Here is a 19112-nt window from a genome sequence, read left to right as displayed (position 1 = left end):
ATCTTCTTGAAATTCACATAACGTCTATCCAGGTAAGCTCCTATCCTGAAAGTTTTGGGGTGAATCGTCAAGTGGGGGCTGAGAAAAAAGGGGGTCCCAAAACTTGTTTTCTCCATGTTAATTTCCATAGGAAATTTTGCGACAAGCTACAGCCCGAACTGTTGACCGGAATTACCCCAAATTTGGCAGAAAGGTAAAGCTTGGTTCTGAAACCGACCTTTTTTTAGAATGGTGTAAATCCGTTCAGTAGTTTTTGAGAAATTCAAAAATAAGAGTGAAAAAATCATTTTCCCATCGAAAACTTTGTGCAAGGCTACAGCCATGTAAATCCGTTCAGTAGTTGCTGAGAAATTAGAAAAATAAAAGTTTTGATATCTGGTCGGAGCCTAAGTTGCGTGTGCAAGCTTTACTGTGATTAGCTGCCAACACTCCATACCAGGAAGTGTTGGCAGCCATCTTGTGGCTCGGTAGAAGCGAATCGCCAGAAAACAGAGAAACAAAGGTATAAATCAAGAGAAGGGGACAGGGTAGAAACACCAAGGCCTGCTCAGGGGTCCCAGAAGGACCCCCAGGGCCAAAAGAAGCATTAAAAAAAATAATTGGTGCAATTGGCACAGGGGTCGCGGGTTCCAGCGTTTTATTTGAATGAGGCCCCTAGGTGGGCTAAGTCTTCGGAGTATTTGTTAAAATAATAGCGGGGGCTTGCTTGCGGCCCCGCAGTCCTGGGGCTTCACTCATGTTGGGAGGGGGTGGTGCAGTAGGCTGTGGAAATTATATCGGGAAAACAACAATGCGCCATATTGCGGCATTTCTTTAGTATAATGTGGAATAATATTTATTTCTTATGCACTGTTCACTTTTGTTATGGATATATTCACTTTGTTACAGGAAATTTATTGATATGTGGGAGGCCGTGTTCTGTATGTGTGCGCAGAACACAATTAACGCTTAATTGGCTGAGGTGTTCCAACAACAAGCCTAATGTTCATTGCGTGTGAACAACCGAAAGTAGAAGTGTTTCCTGTCATTCACTTCTCCTCCACAGAGTAGGAAGGACATCTAATTCATTCACATGTTGTAAGGAGGACCTTCTGAGTTTGGTGTTCCAGCAACAAGCTTATTATTCATTGGGTGCGAACCATCGAAAGTAGAAGTGTTTCCTGCCATTCACTTCTCCTCCGCAGAGTACCAAGGACATCTAATTGGCTCACATGTTGTAAGGAGGACTTTCCTGAGTTTAATGTTGATTGGTTGCGAACTATTGAAAGTAGAAGTGTTGCTAGGTATTCCCTTCTCCCTCGCAGTGTGAGAGGAACATCAGATTGGCAGACGTGTTCTAAGGAGGAGCTTCCAGAGCTTCATCTTGGTTGGTTGCGAACTACTGAAAGTAGATGTGTTGGCAGCCATTCCCATCTCCTCTGAGGAACAACATGGACATTTTAGTGGCTAAAGTGTTCCAAGCACAAGTTTGCTCCTTATTGGGTGGGAATGGTTCACTGTTGTCAGTCATTTTGTGATGCACTTCCAGAGAAGTACGGGAAAACAAAGTAGTAGAGGGAAGGGTAGAATCACTATTAACTCTGTAGAGTGGTCACAAAGTGGTGGACAGGGATTGTGAAGGTAAAAATTGTTTTTTATATATTTTAAGGGCCATTTATATAATTTCCCTGGGGTGTACAAATCACGGCGGAAAAAAAACAGTGTGTTGCGGTCTTCTTTTTATCAAGTTTGCGGGTGGGATACTTCCCAGGGGCACTATTTACTTATAATGTGGTGTTTACTTTTCTGACAGGGAGGTGTGGTGGCGCAGCAAAAATTTCAGTGTAGGTTTGAAACTGTTTTTATTTAGCAATGACAAATAAACTTTCTTCGGACACTGACGCTGTATATATCAAAGGGGTGATATATAAAAATGGAATTTCATAAAATATCAGTTAAGCGTGGCGGCACCCTCCTTCTTTCTGCTATAGTTTGTAAAAGTTTTTTGCCCCAAATTCTTGATAGTATAAGAGGGCATCAGTTACTTTTAGATAAAATAGAAAAGAAGCGCTACAACAAACACTCCTGTACTACATTACCTGAGGTCAGATGAACAAGTAAAAAACAGTTAAACACAAATGACTTCATATTACATAGAAATGTGTGCATTATCATTTTTCAAATTTGTATTCTGTAGAATTTGGGTACGTTCTGATGTAGTGCTTAGAGGTCGCACACTGTATTACCTACTGGCGGTCTCCAGTAGGTAGTTATAGTTAGGACATAGTTTCAATAGGAAATCCGCACATTCTATTTGGATTAACTTTGGCGCCGGTCGATGAATCTTTGTGAAATTCTCCAAGAAGATGGCCCGCTCCGCTTCTTCCCTGAAAGTTTGGGGGTGATTCGTGAAGCGGGGGCCGAGAAAAAAGGGGGGTTCCAAAATGTGTTTTCCCCAAGCAATTTTCTATAGGGGCCTTTAAGCACGGCTACAGCCCAAACTGCTGAACGGAATTACACCAAATTTGGCAAAAAGGTAGAGTTTGGTTTGCAGATTATTGTTAAATGTTGTACATCCGTGCAGTATTTCCTGAGAAATCAAAAGCAAAATCATAGATATATGTATGGACAAAGTACGGTACGCGTACCCTTACAAGCACAAGCTGAATGCTAATTGGCTGTCAACAGGCTGTCAACACTCAAAACCAGGAAGTGTTGGCAGCCACCTTGTGTCTCTGTAGAACCGAGGCACAAGAAAACAGAAAAAGAAACGCGAAAAACAAGAAAAGGGGGCAGGGTAGAAACAACCTGACCCCCTAGGCCAGCTTAGGGGGTCCCACAAGGATCCCAAAATTCCCCAAATTATTATTTATTTTTTTAAATCGCGGGATGCGCGTAGGATATGCGTGTCCTGCCGATCCCCTCCAAAAAAACGCGCTTTAATGTTAATTAGCCCCCGGGGGGCCAAATCCCGGGGGCTTTATAAAATTAAAGTGTGGGGGGGGCCCAATCCCCCCCCACACTGCCCTGGGGACTGCCATCCCCAGGGCAAATTTTGTTGTGTGCACTGCATCACCAAATGCGATGCAGTGCACACAACGAAATTCGTGTTATTTATTTATAAGTTTACTTACCTGTTATAGTCCGTAATCCATACATTACAACCCCCCACCCCGCCCCTCCCCCTCCCTACGTCACCGCCCTGCAGTTACACCTACTACCGGCCGTGACTGTATATATATATATATATATATATATATATATAACAGAAACACATGTAAAATTATATTAAAAAAATGAAAATTAATACAAAACCCTACTTTAAAAATATAAACGAAAAATAAAAAGGTAAAAAATATTTGTATAAAAATTTGTACAAAAATTAAAATAAATATTAACAATTATAACTAAATAATAATGGAGAAACTTCTGGACTTTAAAGGAGTCAGATTTACTGTTCTTACTCAAATGTATGCAACAGAAAGGAACGAGCAATCACATTTACTATTCCCACACCAATATAATCAGAAGCAGAAAATGAGGTAGTCTGTGGAGGGGTCAGATTTACTATTTCAACTCCTAAGCTTTGAAAGAAAAACATTTAAATATAGAACAAAATGCAAATAATGAAACATATTTAAAATATAAAATATATTAAAGATACATACCATTAAATTAAGTTCTAACAATTAAATTGTTCATTGTACCAATATATTAAAATGTAAAATATTTAAAATAGATACACTTCCCTCGCTACTGTCCGACAAAAATCTCCAACAATTAAAATGAATGAAAAAAATAAAAATGATACATTAATATTAAATTACTTAAAATAAACTAAATTGAAAGAACTGGAAATATAGAATGAATTTAAACACATTTTATAATAAAACAGATCAACAATTAACAATTTAAATACAATACAAATTATATTAATCTAGAAAATAATTTACATACTTATCAATTAATAAGTTAAATTATATAAAATATTTGAAAACTAAAAATAATCATTTTCATTTTACAATACATTCCCTCCCTAATTCACTACAAACGCAACAACCTGCTATTACATTTAAATATTCAAATACAATTAAAAATAATTTTACATTACAAACTATACTGACAAATTAAATGAAATTATTATAATACTAATGGTATTTGCTATATTAGTTAAAAAATATATATTTTATATAGCTATATGAAATACGATATAACAAATATTTTAAATGTATTATATACTGAAAAAAACGATAACCGTGCCTTGTCTACTCTGCACCATGATAATTTAGAGTTGAAGATATTAACACAATATTTTTGGATCACTGTTATTTTTTTTCACACTTGAAACTCTTTTCAAAGTAGCAGAAGACCAATTAACCTTTAGAACCATCCCAGATGCTTTGCATCTTTTTTTTAGGTCTGAGGTCTTGAATTCTAAAACCCCATTAGTGAGGCACATATAGAGAATAAATAGGAGCACACTATGCCGTTCTTTAACATATTTCTTAAACAAAAGATGCTTCAGTGCCTATTGTGTGGAACATAAATGAGATATGACGCTCAACTTTGATTAAAGTAAGTACATGTAGCTTGCTTTCTGGTGAGTACAGCATTGAATATACTTTTCACAATCCATTTAATTTTAGATTAAATGCAGGAGAAAGATATTAAATGTTAGCAAAAAACATTTTAATAGGATCTGCTCAATGTGTGTAGTTTGCTTCTTTTGGGTGATTAATAATTGAACTGAACACTGAAACTCACATATAATAAAAAACATCCACATCATAGTGAATTGCTTTTTTAATGCTGTCAAATAACAAGCACTGGCAATTACAACAATGGAGGCCCCCTTCAAATACATGCCGACCCTCTTAATTCAGACGGGAGACTACAGATTTCAACACTAGTATCCCGCCTTTCTATTCCTGTATGCAAAAAACGATTTCTCATCAAACTTCAGCAGACAGGGACTGGTCTTGTGTGACTCAGAGCATGCACTGCCAGTAACCTGCTCCTGCAGGCCAGTGCACAACATTTGTGTCACTCGTTCTTAGCCTGCCATAGCACTTTCTCTGTGCTCCTGACAGGTAAGCTAAAATATATATATATATATATATATATATATATATATATATATATATATATATATATATATATATATATATATATATATATATATATATATATATATATATATATATTTTCAATTAGTCCCAGTACAGGACAATAGACCCGATTCAGCGTCAATAGATGTCTTTGGGAGAAATATTATCTCCCGCTTATTTATAAAAAATCTCATACTTTCCTCTTCTAAAATGTTGGCATGTATGCCTTCGATGCATGCACAGTTCGATAAAAACATATTAAGGCAGCAGGGACAGAGAATACACTTTAGGGTGTAACGCGAGCCAACCCATACGCAGAGAGACTGCGCCTACACCTCTTACAAGTTCCCATGCATACACTGGCAAGAGAAAACATACACCTCTGTGCTGCCTGCCTATGTCTTCGACCAGCCGTTGCAATGTGGGTGTGATGGGGGAATCAAGCGCTGCTTGCTTGTTTGATCTCGCAGCAAAAAATGTCATCCACAGTGCAGGTAATGAATGCTAGCTAACCAGGTAGTCCAAAACTGCTGTTTTTGCTCATAATGCTAGTTTTTACATCTCATAGGTCACTGTGGAAAAAACTAATACACATCTGGCAATGTTTGTGTCTTTTGTGAAATGAGAATCGCAGCTGATGAACAGTCATCCTAATGGAAGCTTATACTGGCGCTGAAGCAGAAAGATACTTCTAGGCGCTAGCATTTCTTTCACAAGTCAAGAAAAGCACAGTTCTCTTTTGTACATCAATCTATTGATTTATTAAACTAATAAAGGAGTATTAGTTTATAGTTAGCTAATAATCCTACAAAATATGTTCCAGGCGTGTGTTAATCATTTGATCAGCCAAATTGACTTGCTTTTCATAAATGCATAATGTGAAAAGCATTTCATGCAAAGTTATCTACACTGCTGCATAAATTGTTACCCCTGCCAGTACTTAATTTGTAAAAGAATAAGTGCTGAGGTCCAAAGTTTTGCTTAGAAGCCCGTTGATGGCACTACTGAATGTCATGTGTTTTTCTTTCGCTTGCTCTTGGTCAAAGTGAGATAAAAAAAATGAAATACCGGTCCCCAAAAAGAGTGCCGGTGGGCCCTACCTTAGACCGCTACCTCAAATTAAGCACTGCCCCTGGTGCATAGTGCTTAAGGCTTTACCTATGAATATTAGTATTTCGTTTGTGTGCTATGTGGTGAATGCCCTAAAACAAAGCCAGACCTGTTGGCTTTGTTCATCTGTGTTCTTAAGGCTGTATCGCATGTAAGTTTTTCAGACCCCAAGGCCATGAATTTACCACTTTGTTGGTCACTGTTTCCCTGCCCTTCCAGCCCAGTGGTCCCTACCTAGGAAAATGTACGGATTCTGATGTACCTTTTATGTGGAGTGTAGTAACCAAACAGTGAAAACTTTGTTCTTTAAAAACAAAGGCTGGTAGGATAAGTTATTTTTGTGTTTTTGCTTCTAACATCTCATTCAGCATGTTGGCAGGTACACGTTCATTCCAGGAAGAATATGTCAGTTTTTGATTCAGCGTTGTCAGTTGCTGGAGGCTACAGTCACATTGGATATTGCACACCTAGTCGGTGATGGATTGACGTAATGTCTCATAAATAACAAAGTGCTTTAATGCCACATTTCTCAAGACCCTGAAGGTGAACTCTTAAATAATGCAAAAGAGCCATCCTCTGTCGCCAATGCTGCAAAGTTCAAACTATGTCTTACCTTTTTCCTATATGCCACAAGGGGTGCCAATATATAACACATTCTGTATATTAAATGGGTCATATGTATTCCAAATTACATCTTAAAAGGATGCTTTTTTTTTTGCTGTGTCCTATGTATTTAGTGAAATATTTGAAAAACATTTTGTTTGTGTAAGAAAATGGGCTGTAAGTTTACTGGGGGTAAGCCTTGGTCAAGCAGCAACCGCAATCCCTGTCAGGGTAAGGCATAAGCAAACCCCAAATTATCTTGTGTTCAACCCCTTAGTAGCTTGCACAGAGCAGACGGGCTTAACTTAGAGGCAGTGTGTAAAGTATTTGTGCAACACTTCAAACAGGAAAACATTAAAAGCACCACACAAAAAGGACCCCACACCAAGAAGGAAACATAGATCATATATAAGGCTCCTTGTTTTCCATTTGTACTGATTTATTTCCTTGTCTGTATTTTTGAATTCGGATAAAAATGGAAATTGGCCTGCTTTTTGAGTGATTCTAAATACTCTCTGCCATGACTGACAGGCCAATAGCTTCTGCAGGTGTTCATATCAGTGAAACCCGGCAAGCATTCAAGCATGAGTGCTCATTTATCGGTTAACTAAATGTGGTAATATACCAGCTTTAGCTTCATTTTTGTCATAAAACTTAAAATAGATATGGATAAATAAAGATAAATTTAGCAAAAAATAAATATGGAAAAAAACTGATGGAAAGCTAAAAAAAAATGCCATAATACCGGGAGCCCTAATCTTAATTTAATGAATAAAACAAAGTCAAAATGACAAAAATCCAATTAGTAGACCCAGAGATATTAAATTTGAAAGTTTTCAGAGTAAATAGCGACAAGAGGCATAAAGCGTCAACCGTTGATATCTTGTTGCACCGGACCAGTACAAAGTCACAAGTTCAGGCTGACCGCGAAGAAGTGCAGGGTAGCTACAGACACCCAATTAGGCTAGCTGAACAAAAATACCTTTAATCCTGGTTTGTGGAGCACTGAGTGAATTCACGTCTAAGATGCGTCATGCACGTGAGGCGATGCATCAGTTCAAAGGTGCGGCAAGGTTGCGGTATGAGGTCCTGTTGCGTTGACGTGGAGGGTCCCAGTGGCAGGAATGCGACATCCAGTCTGGGTGATGCATCAGTTCTGAAGAGCTGCAAGGCTGAGAGGAGGAGTCCTTCATCATCATTGAGGCTGCTGCCGATGAGAGATGCAAGGGCTTGTGCTGAGGATGCGTTGTGCAGCGGCAGTCTCAAACGCGATGTGGGTGGCGGAGGCAAAACGAGTATTTGCGATGGGTCTAATCCATGCAGCAGCGGTGATGTATCGATTCTGCTCAAGTTTGCACCGCATAGCAGAGGAGATGAGTCAGATTTGCTGGGTTCTCAAGCTGGCAGAGCACCTTTGGACCACTTCCAACTGTCCAGGGCTGGGTTGGTACCACTTGGAAGGGTAGTCTCATAAATAGCAGAGTCCAAGCGCACATGCAAGGTTGTTGGAGATCTGCTATGAACCTGAGTTTTCAGATCAGGAGGCCAGCCAAGTAGCCCTTGGAGTCACTCTGGGTTCTGGGTTCAAGAGATGCAGGTTAAGTCCTTCTGACCCAGGCAACAGGGCAGCAGGCAGTAGGTCATCACAACAGAGGAGTAGTCCAGCAGAGTGGCGGTCCTTCAGCAGCACAGTAGTCCTTCCTGGCAGAGCATCCACAGATCCAGAAGTGTATTGATGTGGTGCTGTCTGAGGTCCATTTTTTTGTACCCTGGTGCTGGAAGGTGGGAGATGTTTTTGGACAGTGAATTTGAAATGGAAGGGAGTCACTGCCTCCCCTGCCCTGGCTCCAAGCTGGCTGGAGTGAAAATGCAGGGTCATTAGGCCTTTTGGGGTGGGGACATGAACACAGCCTCTTCAGGTGTAAGTCCAGCTCTCCCATCCTGTGAGTGATGGGCCATCCAGTCACACCTAAGTTCCCATTGTCTGAGGCTGCCTAGGAGGAATGCGGAGATCCCAACTGCCAACTACACCCAGTCATGTGACAAGAGAAAGGCTGCAGACACCACACTAAATGGCTAAGGCAAGAAAATACCAGCTTTCCAGAAGTTCAATTTTCAGAATTGCAATTTAAAATAAGTTCCTGTCATAAGTTAGGATTCTAAATTGAGATTCCAGAGACACCAAACATGATCCTGTTATCTCTCACCATTCAGAAGTTACACATAAAATATATTAAGGCAACTCCAATGTTACCTTATAGAAGAATTGGGCCTTGCCGTAGTGAAAAATTTATTTAATGGTTTTTCACTACCAGAACATATAAAACTTTTGAAATACATTCCTCCCTGCCCTCTGATTGTCCAGTGCCTTCCCTAGGGGTGATGTCTATTAAAAAGGAAGGTTTAGGACTGAAACAGGGATTATTTTACCAGGTTGAGATGGCGGATTAAAACTGCACACACAGGCTCTGGAATGGCAGGGCCTGAGACATGTTTAAAGGGATTCTTAAGTGGGTGGCAAAATCAGTGTTGCAGATCCACTAGTAGCATTTAATTTACAGGTCCCGGGCACAGGTATTTCTACTTTACTGGGGACTTAGAAGTAAATTAATGTCAGTTGGGGATCAGCCAATAGTACCATGTTTCGAGGAGAGAGCACTTTTGCCCTGGTTAGCAGTGGCAAAGTGCTCAGAGTCCAAAGACCAGCAAAAACGAGGTCAGAAAAATGGAGGAGGAAGGCAAACTGTTGGAGGGGAGACCACCCTCGGGGTTGACAGGTCTAACAACATGCCTAACCAGCACCCAGCAAAAGCTCCTAAACGTTTTAACTATTGACCAGTTAGGTGCCAACTTCAAATCCACTGCACCTTTCATACTAATGTAAGTTTTACTGACAATGTTTCTGCACAACAGGAAAAGACTTTGCTTTTCCTGTTCTTATCATCACTGTGTTGTGTTTGCCTGCTTCACATCCAAAGAGATTATTTCTAAATTAAGCCCTGTTTAATTAAAATCCTAAATCTACTCCTATAAGATTTCTTCTACATGTGGTTCGATTTGATCGGCTGTTTTTTTCCAGAACATCCCCAATATTTCTAGATACTTAATCATGCAGATTTTTCTCCACAGGGAACATGCGTATTTCTTTGTGGTGGCAAAATCTCTTTCCCTACACTTATACAGCTTATGGTAGCATTCTACATCTGCTCCCATCCTGGTAACACCGTTACATTAACCTTTTTTAGGACGAATTTTGCAAGTATTTAAAGGTTGGGAATTGCCATTTTTTAAAAGGTTGGTCCATACACACACAAATGCGGTTTTATGGATTGGGTTGCCACTCTCAATTCACAAATTGAGACTTTGTAGATAAGAGTCAATCTTTTTTTTTGTAACGTTGCCCACCGAACATTCAAAAGTATATTTTAGGCCTTTTAAGAATGATTATATCGTGATAGCGTATTATGTTTACAGGTTTCCCTCACAGATTCTTGAATTTACCTGATATAAATGTTTGTAGATATTCATATTTTTAAAACATCCAGGAATCCTTAGGGTGAAAAGAAATTAATTCTGCAGAGCTAGTGTTACAGCGATACCTACTGTGCAGATGGTATTGGAGCATGTGATACTTTGCTCAAATTGCACACAAGGTCTAGGCTAAGGAAAAGCATAGGTTACTAGGCGCACAGATTAATATGCGCTTTGCATAGCACTTGGGGCATGGGACTTAATCTGTGTGCAATGTGGACACAGGGCAAGGCATAGGCTGTATATAGTAAGCACGTGGAAAACCTCAATCTCGAAAATGCACACTGACCCACCAAAGACTCAGCCACTAAAAATCTCCTCTTGTCCGCCCCTACTACATGTGGCATCTACATAATCAGCTGTCCTTTCAAAAATGTCCGCAACTTCTCTTACCAACCATCCGCATCTCCTGGGTTGGTAACTGATCAGTGGTTTGTGACTGCAGTTGTGATCACACACCATTAATACATAGCATTCTGAATCTGAAACAGGAAGGGGATGCTCCTGCCATGACCTCTATTTGCTGTTAAAAGGATTAAAAGGATTCGGAAAGACTTTTCTGTCTTGAAGACTAACTTTTCTGCATTTTAAAACACTCTTTTATAGTCCTGTAAATTAGAGATTTGCATGCTTTGACACTGCACACACATTTTGTACACATTCTGAATCATCAGCTGCTCCAAGGTGTACTTATAACTGTGTCTCTTTGATTACTGGTTTCTGTACAGGCCATTGAGAAATAGTGGTGGCTGGTGTCAGCGCAGGGTGGTGGGGGTGGACTAGGACGAAAAAAAAGACATAATAAAAATGAAGAATTTAGCTTCAGCCGCATCGCGCTTTTCTCTTATGCAGAAAGGCCCCCAGGACCCCCCCCCCCCCCCCCGCCCCCCCGCTGCCAATTCTGTCACTGCACTCAAAGCTTGAGAGCAGCATCAAGATTTTCCTACGCTGCCTCGATATGGCATCCAGGAAGTAGGGTGACCAACCGTTCGTAAATTTCACGGACAGTCCGTAATTTCGGCCGTTTGTCCGTAATTTTAACCGGGCACCGGTCGCACTACCCTAAAGCCGGCGCAGCTTCCACCCACCTCCCTTCCTGACTCTGATGCTGAGGTCGGGTGTAACAGACCCCGAGGCAGTACAAAAGCTCAGATACCAGCAGCATTGGAGAGGCACAGCGGGGTGGCAACCCTCACAGCTCCAGCCCTTGATGAGCTGTTAAGAGGTGCTCGAAGGTGTCTAAGAGGAGGGGCAGCAGCTTCGGAGCAGGGGCATCTATTCAGATGCAAACAGCCCTGAATACGCCATGTCTTCGCAATTTAGAGGGGCTTCACACATTCCATTTCTGCCCAGGGCCCCAAACATCCTAGAACCGGCCCAGATTACACCGAGGCAGCACGTGGTTCTCTTCACAGAGCAAAATTACTGTCACTAGATTGTAAGCAAACCTCGATTCTTCAAACATGCAGTCTATATTGTAAGAAAATAAAGAAATGGCACAATCGCACCCACACTGATTGACAAAGTATGGAGGACAATCAGTAAAATCAGTTCTCTTGGAGTATCTCCTGTAAGTACTGCACATCACAGTGGGGGATGGCAAAACTAACATTTTGGACTGAGAGCCTGTCTTCATTGTCTTGTCCAGGATGGGGTGAAGAGCCCTACCCCACCCTGGAAGAGACCAAGATGATACCAGAATACTGCATGCCCACCCCTGTGCCCACCCTGGTGGATCCTGTTCCCCCTCCTGTGATGGCTCCTGCCCCCTCCCCCCCCCCCAGTGATGGCTCCTGTCCCCCCCTGTGGTGGATCATGTCTCCACCCTGAGTGGCTTATGTCCCAGTCCTGGAATGGCTCCTGCAGCGAGGGTGAAGTTCTTGATGGGCCTCTTCTCAAAAAGGCTCAGCTCAAAATTAATATGAAAAGGTGGGCGAGTGAGCAAGTAAAGGGATGGCTGGATGAATTAGTGAAAGGGTGAATGGATGAATGAAAGATTGAATACATGGATAATGAGAGGATGGATGGATAGATGAGTGAGTGAGTGGAAGTATGGAAGAGAGACGGTAAATAGCTGGATGTATGGGTGGAAGGGTAGCTGGGTGGGTAAAAGGGTGGATGGATGAGTGAAAGGATGGATGAGCGAAAAGGTGGATGCTGAGTGAGTGAATGGGTGGATGCATGAGTGAAATGATGGATGGATGGATTGATGAACTGATAAGTGCAAGGGTGAATGGATGGACAGATGAGCGAAAGGGTGGATGTAAGGATGGATGTGAGTGAGTGAAAAGGAAGGTAGATGGCCAAAAGGATGAATAGATGAGTGAAGGAGTGAAAGGATAAATGGATGAGAGAAAGGATGGATGAGTGAAAGGGTCAATGGATGGATTCATGAGTGGATGAGTAGATGGGCGGGTGGGTGGATGGATGGAAGGAAGGATTGCTAAGTGAAAGGGTCGATGGAGAGAGAAAGGGAGGATGGATGACTGAAAGTGTGGAAGGATGAGTGACTGGGTGGATGGAAGGATGGCTGGATGGGTGAAAGGGTAAATGGCTGGATGGATGAGTGAATGGATGGATGGATGGGTAGAAGCGTGGATGGATGAGTCTACAGATGGATAGGGTGAAACAGTGGATGGATGGATAATGGATAGATGAGTGAAAGGATGAATGAAGGGATGGATGAGTGAAATGATAGATGGAAGGATACATGATGGATAGGTTTGCAAATGGTTGAATATGTTTGGATATGGCTGGGCTTACTTATATACTATTGCGCGACCTCTGATGTGTCTGTAAAACGTATCCAATTGTCCTGAAGTTTTGTCCTGAATTTTGACCTCCTGTCCTGAATTTGTGTCCTGAATTTTGACCCTTTGTCCTGAATTTTTACTCTCACCGTCCTGAATTTGCACCAATGCCAGTTGGTCACCCTACCAGGAAGACTGGGAGCCTGTGCCTGCTATCCCGGCAACGCAGCTCGGGTTGCAGACACCTTCAGTGCGCATGTGGGTTTGGTCCTCCTGAGACAGCCGGCCAAACCCTCATGTGCACTGAAGGCAGTGCATCTATCACTCCCCCTCAGTGCTTGTCATTCCCTGCCCTCTAGACTCTGCACAATTAGAAGAAAAATAAAACGCTTATAAAACGGGGTCGAAACCTGTTGTATATCATTATATTTTGTACGTTTTTGAGGATGCTGACAAGGGGGGCCATGCTCCTCCACCACAGCGGAGGATCTGCCGCTGTTGAGTAGGCAAAAGCATTGCAGTGCTAGCCTTATGAGGTGAATTATCATGGGTTCCTAAACTGTGCTCTGCTCTTACTACCGAGTTCCACAGGGACTCATATTTATAACGGGGTCGCCTTTAGACCTTTTCATGCTAGCGTTCTGCCCTCTCACAGCACGCCAGCGGCAGAAGAGGATTCAATTCAGTCAGGGGTTGTCATTTCACACACAGTCAACAAGATATTTGCAGCTGACTCGTATAACAGAGGTCAAAACACAAGAGAACAAATAACAGGGCGCACACTGGGAAACATGGCATTTTTCAAATACATACATAAGCATGCATGGACGCACAGAAGTATGTCTCATGGACGAGAGGAAGAATAAGAAAGAGGGAGAGACCAAAAAAAGAGAGGATTTGCAAAAGCATGTGACGTAGGAGAGTTTGGGAAGATTAAGAGACCATAGGAAGAGGAATGAATGAATGAATGAATGGCGTTTTTATACCGCGCAAAACTTAGCCCCAAGGGGCATCAAGGCGCAAGGCATTAGAAAAAGAAATGTAAATTATGAAGATGGTGTGGGGAAGAAGGAGAAAAATAAATTGGGTTACACTTTGAGCAAGATGAATAAAATAAAGCAGGGCATGTGAAAAGAGAGATAGAAATTGAAAGGAATGATAGGTTATGGTGCACTAGGTAAAAGCTGCATTCACTTAAATTTAATGGCATTTTTCAAATATAATTTAGCCGTGTACTGCTAAATATGAGTGCTATTTTATTCTTATGTGACTTCATTCCAAAAATGCCTGGGAGATAAAAGCTTAAACTTTAGAAAACATCACACATTATTTTATTCTCATGGTAAATGGAAAAACCTCTCAGTGCCCTTTTGTGCGTCTTTGTAGTACATTGAAAAGAGTTCCTGGAAAGGAGTCCTCTAAACGCACGCGCTGTTCCTCTCTACTTTGTGTATCATCTCTTGTAGCTACTTAAGACTAGATGTGCACCCCGCACAAATAATGGATTTGTTGCTCTTTAGAAAACACAGCTCTCATTTCCAATCAAGCCATGTGCAAGGAACATGTCTCGGCTAGACATCATTTACAAAGGATGGACATAATTATGTTTATACCAGTTAGAAGCGCACTGAAAACTATTCCAACTTCATCGTAAGCATTGGCTATCTGGAAGCAGTGAAAAGTAAGGAATGTGTTTACATTTAGGCTAATCGTAGATATGGCTTAGACTTGATATATAGAAAGAACACAGGTATTTCCATATGCTGGTACAAACTCTCTTTTGCTTGCTAGTAATATTTTATATGTTTCCCTCACTGTACTCATTTATTGACCATCCAAGGCTGAAAGCCCGAGGCAGCGTTGTCTGCCTTGTGGGTTTGGTGAGCATGCTGCGCTACCTTACCAACTCAAAACTACTTTCTCTTTTGACACTTAAGCTTTATGTTTTATTATGCAATTCTGTAGAAAACTCAATGTATTTAACATACGGTTACTTCTTCATATTGTAAAACGTTATCACGTTTCTATTTCTTTCATTTATATTTCAATACATTTTGTTAAAAACTTTAAAAGAAATCTTTTTTTTCTTGTGAAACGGAATGCAAAGCTTTGGTTTTGTGATAGTCTGTTTTCTATTTCAGGGAGAAGCCTGTATAATGGGAGCCAGAAGGACGTACAAGAAGCGCAGATCAGAAAAGAAGTGCATGCAGGGAAAATATGCCAGTGCTATGTCTTCGGAACCCTGCGTGTGCACCGAGGCAGACTTTGAATGGTGAGCTACTGCATTTGAAGTTATTTGCGATCAATGTGACATAGTTGACTACAGGCTGACATTCTGAGCTGAATAGCGAGGGTCGAACTGCCTTTCTCTGCATTCTGGTGTGTGTGACTAGTAAGGATACCCGATCTGTAAGGGCTGCATGAGGAAGTAAAAACTGGGGACCCTGGGCTTCTCAAGTTACATACCACACCTGAGTGATAGGACCACAGTCTACTTCAGCCATGTCAATGACAACAAGTAATGTTCATTCTCTCCCCTATTTACAAAGCCAAATCAATTGAGTGCCCTGCTAGGCATTAACACCCAGATGCATAAATTTGAGTGTTTCTTATATAGTCTTCGTGTTTATTGGATATGGGAAGTAATGTGGTACATTCCACGTGTAGCAGGAAATGTACCCCAAGTGAGGATGCAATATGCGTTCTGGCAGCGGGTGTCAGAAGGCAGGGAGCTCCTCTGGCATTCTATAAAATAATCAGCCCTTTTAATACTGTGGAAAGGGCAACAGGCTTGGACGTGGGCCAGGGTTTTTCAAACAATGTCTAATAGAGGCTTTTCATATGCTGTTCGATGGGGACATCAATGCTGTGATGTGAGGGTCTATGACCCAGATTTGCAATAACATTTCCAGTCTACAGGTGTGAAATGTACCAACTCTTTGTGAAAACAGTACATTATGCACAGTGTTATATTCAAAAAGCATGTTTGAGCTTGTAAATATGCTGTATGTGCTACACATGAATGTAAACATGAAGAACTACATCCTGTTGACAAAGCTCTTGCATATTTAGACACTATAATTGAGTAGTGAAAAAATAACAAATTTCAGGCGGTAAGCCATTGTGTTTTTCCCCACCAACGTTGATAGAGATCCATGGTGCACAGACATGATAAAAGTGAGAGCTGACCACATTCGTGTGGTGCATGGAAGCAACTGCATAATGAAATCCTCATTAAGAAGGGAGAACTTGTTTCTCCGGCACATGCATGACCCACCCTGTAGACGTTGGCCATGACTGTAAATCCATGATTTGTGTATTTGGAGAAAGTAGTAACATTTATGCAAAGAGCCCACTACTCGTTCCAAAGTGTTTTGTCCACAGTACCATAATTGTTAGACCAGACATCCGTGGCATGGTTTGCCCTTAACATGTTGCCTTCCACTCTCCTGTTTTGCTGATTTTATTTTTGCTGGTCTCAGTATTCTGCACACTTTCCCAATGCTAACCAATGCTAAAGTGTTTGTGCTCCCTCCTTAAACCATGGTAAAGTTTACTTATACCCAATTGGCATCCTTCATTTATTTGAAAGACCACAGTAAAGGGGCACCCAGGGCCTGTAAATTAAATACTACTAGAGGCCTGCAGCACTGATTGTGTCACCCACTTAAGTAACGCTTTAAACATGTCTCAAGTCTGCCATTGCAACCTCTGTGTGCACAATTAAACTCCCCTTCTGATCTGGTAAAATAAACCTTTTACCAGGCCCAAAACTTTCTTTTCGTTCTTCACTTGGTGAGTCTACCTCACCAAGTGGTGCCACCCCAGTCCTGGACCCATGGATCTGGGTCTAAGGTATTGTGTCAGCCTCTGTGGATCCAGTGGAACCAACGCATCTCCTCAAAATGAATGACACAGCCCAGAGCCGAACTGGCATATTGCAGCTGCTTTATGTATCTCCACTGTCTCAAAGACCCACACATTATCACAGCCTGCCACCTCAATGGAACCAACGCTGTGCTATGCTTGCTTTGTCCAGACACTTGCATCCTTCGTCGACGACAGCCTCTTTGACCACACTGAACTCATCAGTGCAGCCTCACCGCTATTTGCAACCGTTGCATCACCCCGACTGCACTATGAATCCTAGAGGCCCTACTTTGCATTTCAAGCCCCTCATGGATGGCACAGTACGCACATCGCAGTCTAGCCACATCTCCGAACCAACACATCTATTTGGCTGTGCAACACTTATTTAACACGGACCCTCTAAACGCTCCACAAACCAGTATTTAAGGTACTCTGTTCAGCAGGCCTTCCTGATTCTCTGAGGCTGGCCCATGCTCCATCGCAGTCAGCCTGATCCTGTTCCTTTGTCCCGGTCTGGTGTCATCAGATATTCATAGTTTAGGCTTTGTGCTTTTTGGAGCTATTTTCACTGAAATCTTTAACCTTGCATTTCTCTTGTTATACTGATTGGAGTTTTGTCATTTTGGCATTGTATTTTTAATTAGCTGTAACTCCATTTTCCTACTTAGCAGTATAATTCTTTTTGTTTGGTGTTTTTGACCTTATTACTGTTTGAAGTGCTGCTCAAATACTTTACACATTGCCCCTATGCCTCTAAGTTAAGCCTGCCTGCTCTGTGTCAAGCTTCCAGAGGGGGTAGTACAGGTTAAATTAGGGTTGGCTTGTGCATCATCCCTACAAGGATTGTGGATTCTGCTCACACCCCCATCAACCAGCAACACCATTCCTTACAGTACTTAACCTGTGGCCTTATGAATTGACTGGTTTGCATTAACCCTGGGCGGGTAACTCCGCTGCGCCAGCGGAGTTTGCGGAGATTTGCCTACTCCGCGCTCCTTTGCGGACGTGGAGGTAGACAAAACTCCACCTCTGTGGCAGAGCTGAGTTAGCTGCTCCCTCCCCCTCCCAAAATCATAAAAAATTAAAAAGAAGGCACTTACCTGTGTGTCTGCTGCCTCCCCTGCCTGGCCGCTCTCGTTCCTGCTCCTCGTGTCATACTGCAATTAAAGAAACACTACGCTGTACGATGTGTAAGTGCACAGGCGCAAGACATACAACATAGGAGTTTTTCATTAAAGAAGGACGCAAGGAGCAGGAAGGAGAGCGACCAAGCAGGGGAGGCGGCAGACACATAGGGAAGTGCCTTCTTTTTTAATTTTTAGTATGAAATCTCTTTATTTGCGAAAAAAAGAAACTAAAACAAAAAAAAGGGCTCTTACATACAGCTGGGATATATCAGGTTCTCTTACAGATAACAATGCGTCCAATGTTAGGCGATATCCGCAGAGCTCCCCCATACGCAAAAGTCACAATGTCTTGTAGTCCTTGGGAGCTACGAGCTCAACTAGCAGAGGTTGACCAGCGCTCATGGAGCCACAAAAGGAAAAACACCAAACTTTAACCTATCCCCCCAACCTATTCCCCAATCCCCCACCCCACTCCCACCCTCCGGATCCTTCTTCCAACACCATACTTATCCCCCACACACTCAACCTGATTCGTCATTCACATGTGACAAGCGGCGCAACCTTAAATACCTAGGACAGGTCACTTCTCGAAATTCAGTGGCTAGCAGAGATAGAAAGGGCTGCCACAGCTCCGCATATTTCGCCCCTTCCCCCACTTTTACCAAAGAAAGTCTTTCCATACCAAGGACAGACCAGAGTTGCCACAGCCAGTTCTGAAGAGTGGGGACTTGCGTGGTTCGCCACAGGGCTAACAGACCTGCACTGCGGAGCCCAGCGCTATCGCTACCAACCGAGCCCTACGAGCCCCCTTCAAAAAAAAACCAATCTTAGTTGGGACAGGCTGGAAAATCTACGTCCCATTTCACTCCTCCCGTATTTGGCCAAAGTGGCAGAAAAGGTGGCAAACCTCCAACTTATGGCATTTGTTGAGCAGGCCAATCTGCTTCATCCTACTCAGTTTGGCTTCCGGTCCCGCCATTCCACTGAATCTGCGCTGCTTATGGCCACAGAGACCATCAGGCAAGGAGTAGATG

At 42.1% G+C, this 19112-nt stretch overlaps 1 protein-coding gene across 1 annotated transcript in view; it reads left to right on the top strand.

Annotated features, from left to right (window-relative positions):
* The window catches only part of LOC147712037 (VPS10 domain-containing receptor SorCS1-like), a 2945658-nt gene that overhangs the window by 2323582 nt on the left and 602964 nt on the right, over positions 1 to 19112 (top strand). The window contains exon 16 of the mRNA XM_086922756.1: positions 15223 to 15353. Within this exon, the coding sequence (XP_086778882.1) occupies positions 15223 to 15353 (131 nt within the window). The remainder of the gene's footprint in view (positions 1 to 15222; positions 15354 to 19112) is intronic.

Source organism: Lissotriton vulgaris, chromosome 5 (genome assembly GCF_964263255.1).
Source record: "Lissotriton vulgaris chromosome 5, aLisVul1.2, whole genome shotgun sequence".
In the NCBI taxonomy this organism is placed as follows: Eukaryota; Metazoa; Chordata; class Amphibia; order Caudata; family Salamandridae; genus Lissotriton; species Lissotriton vulgaris.
This window is presented reverse-complemented; position numbering and strand designations above follow the sequence as displayed.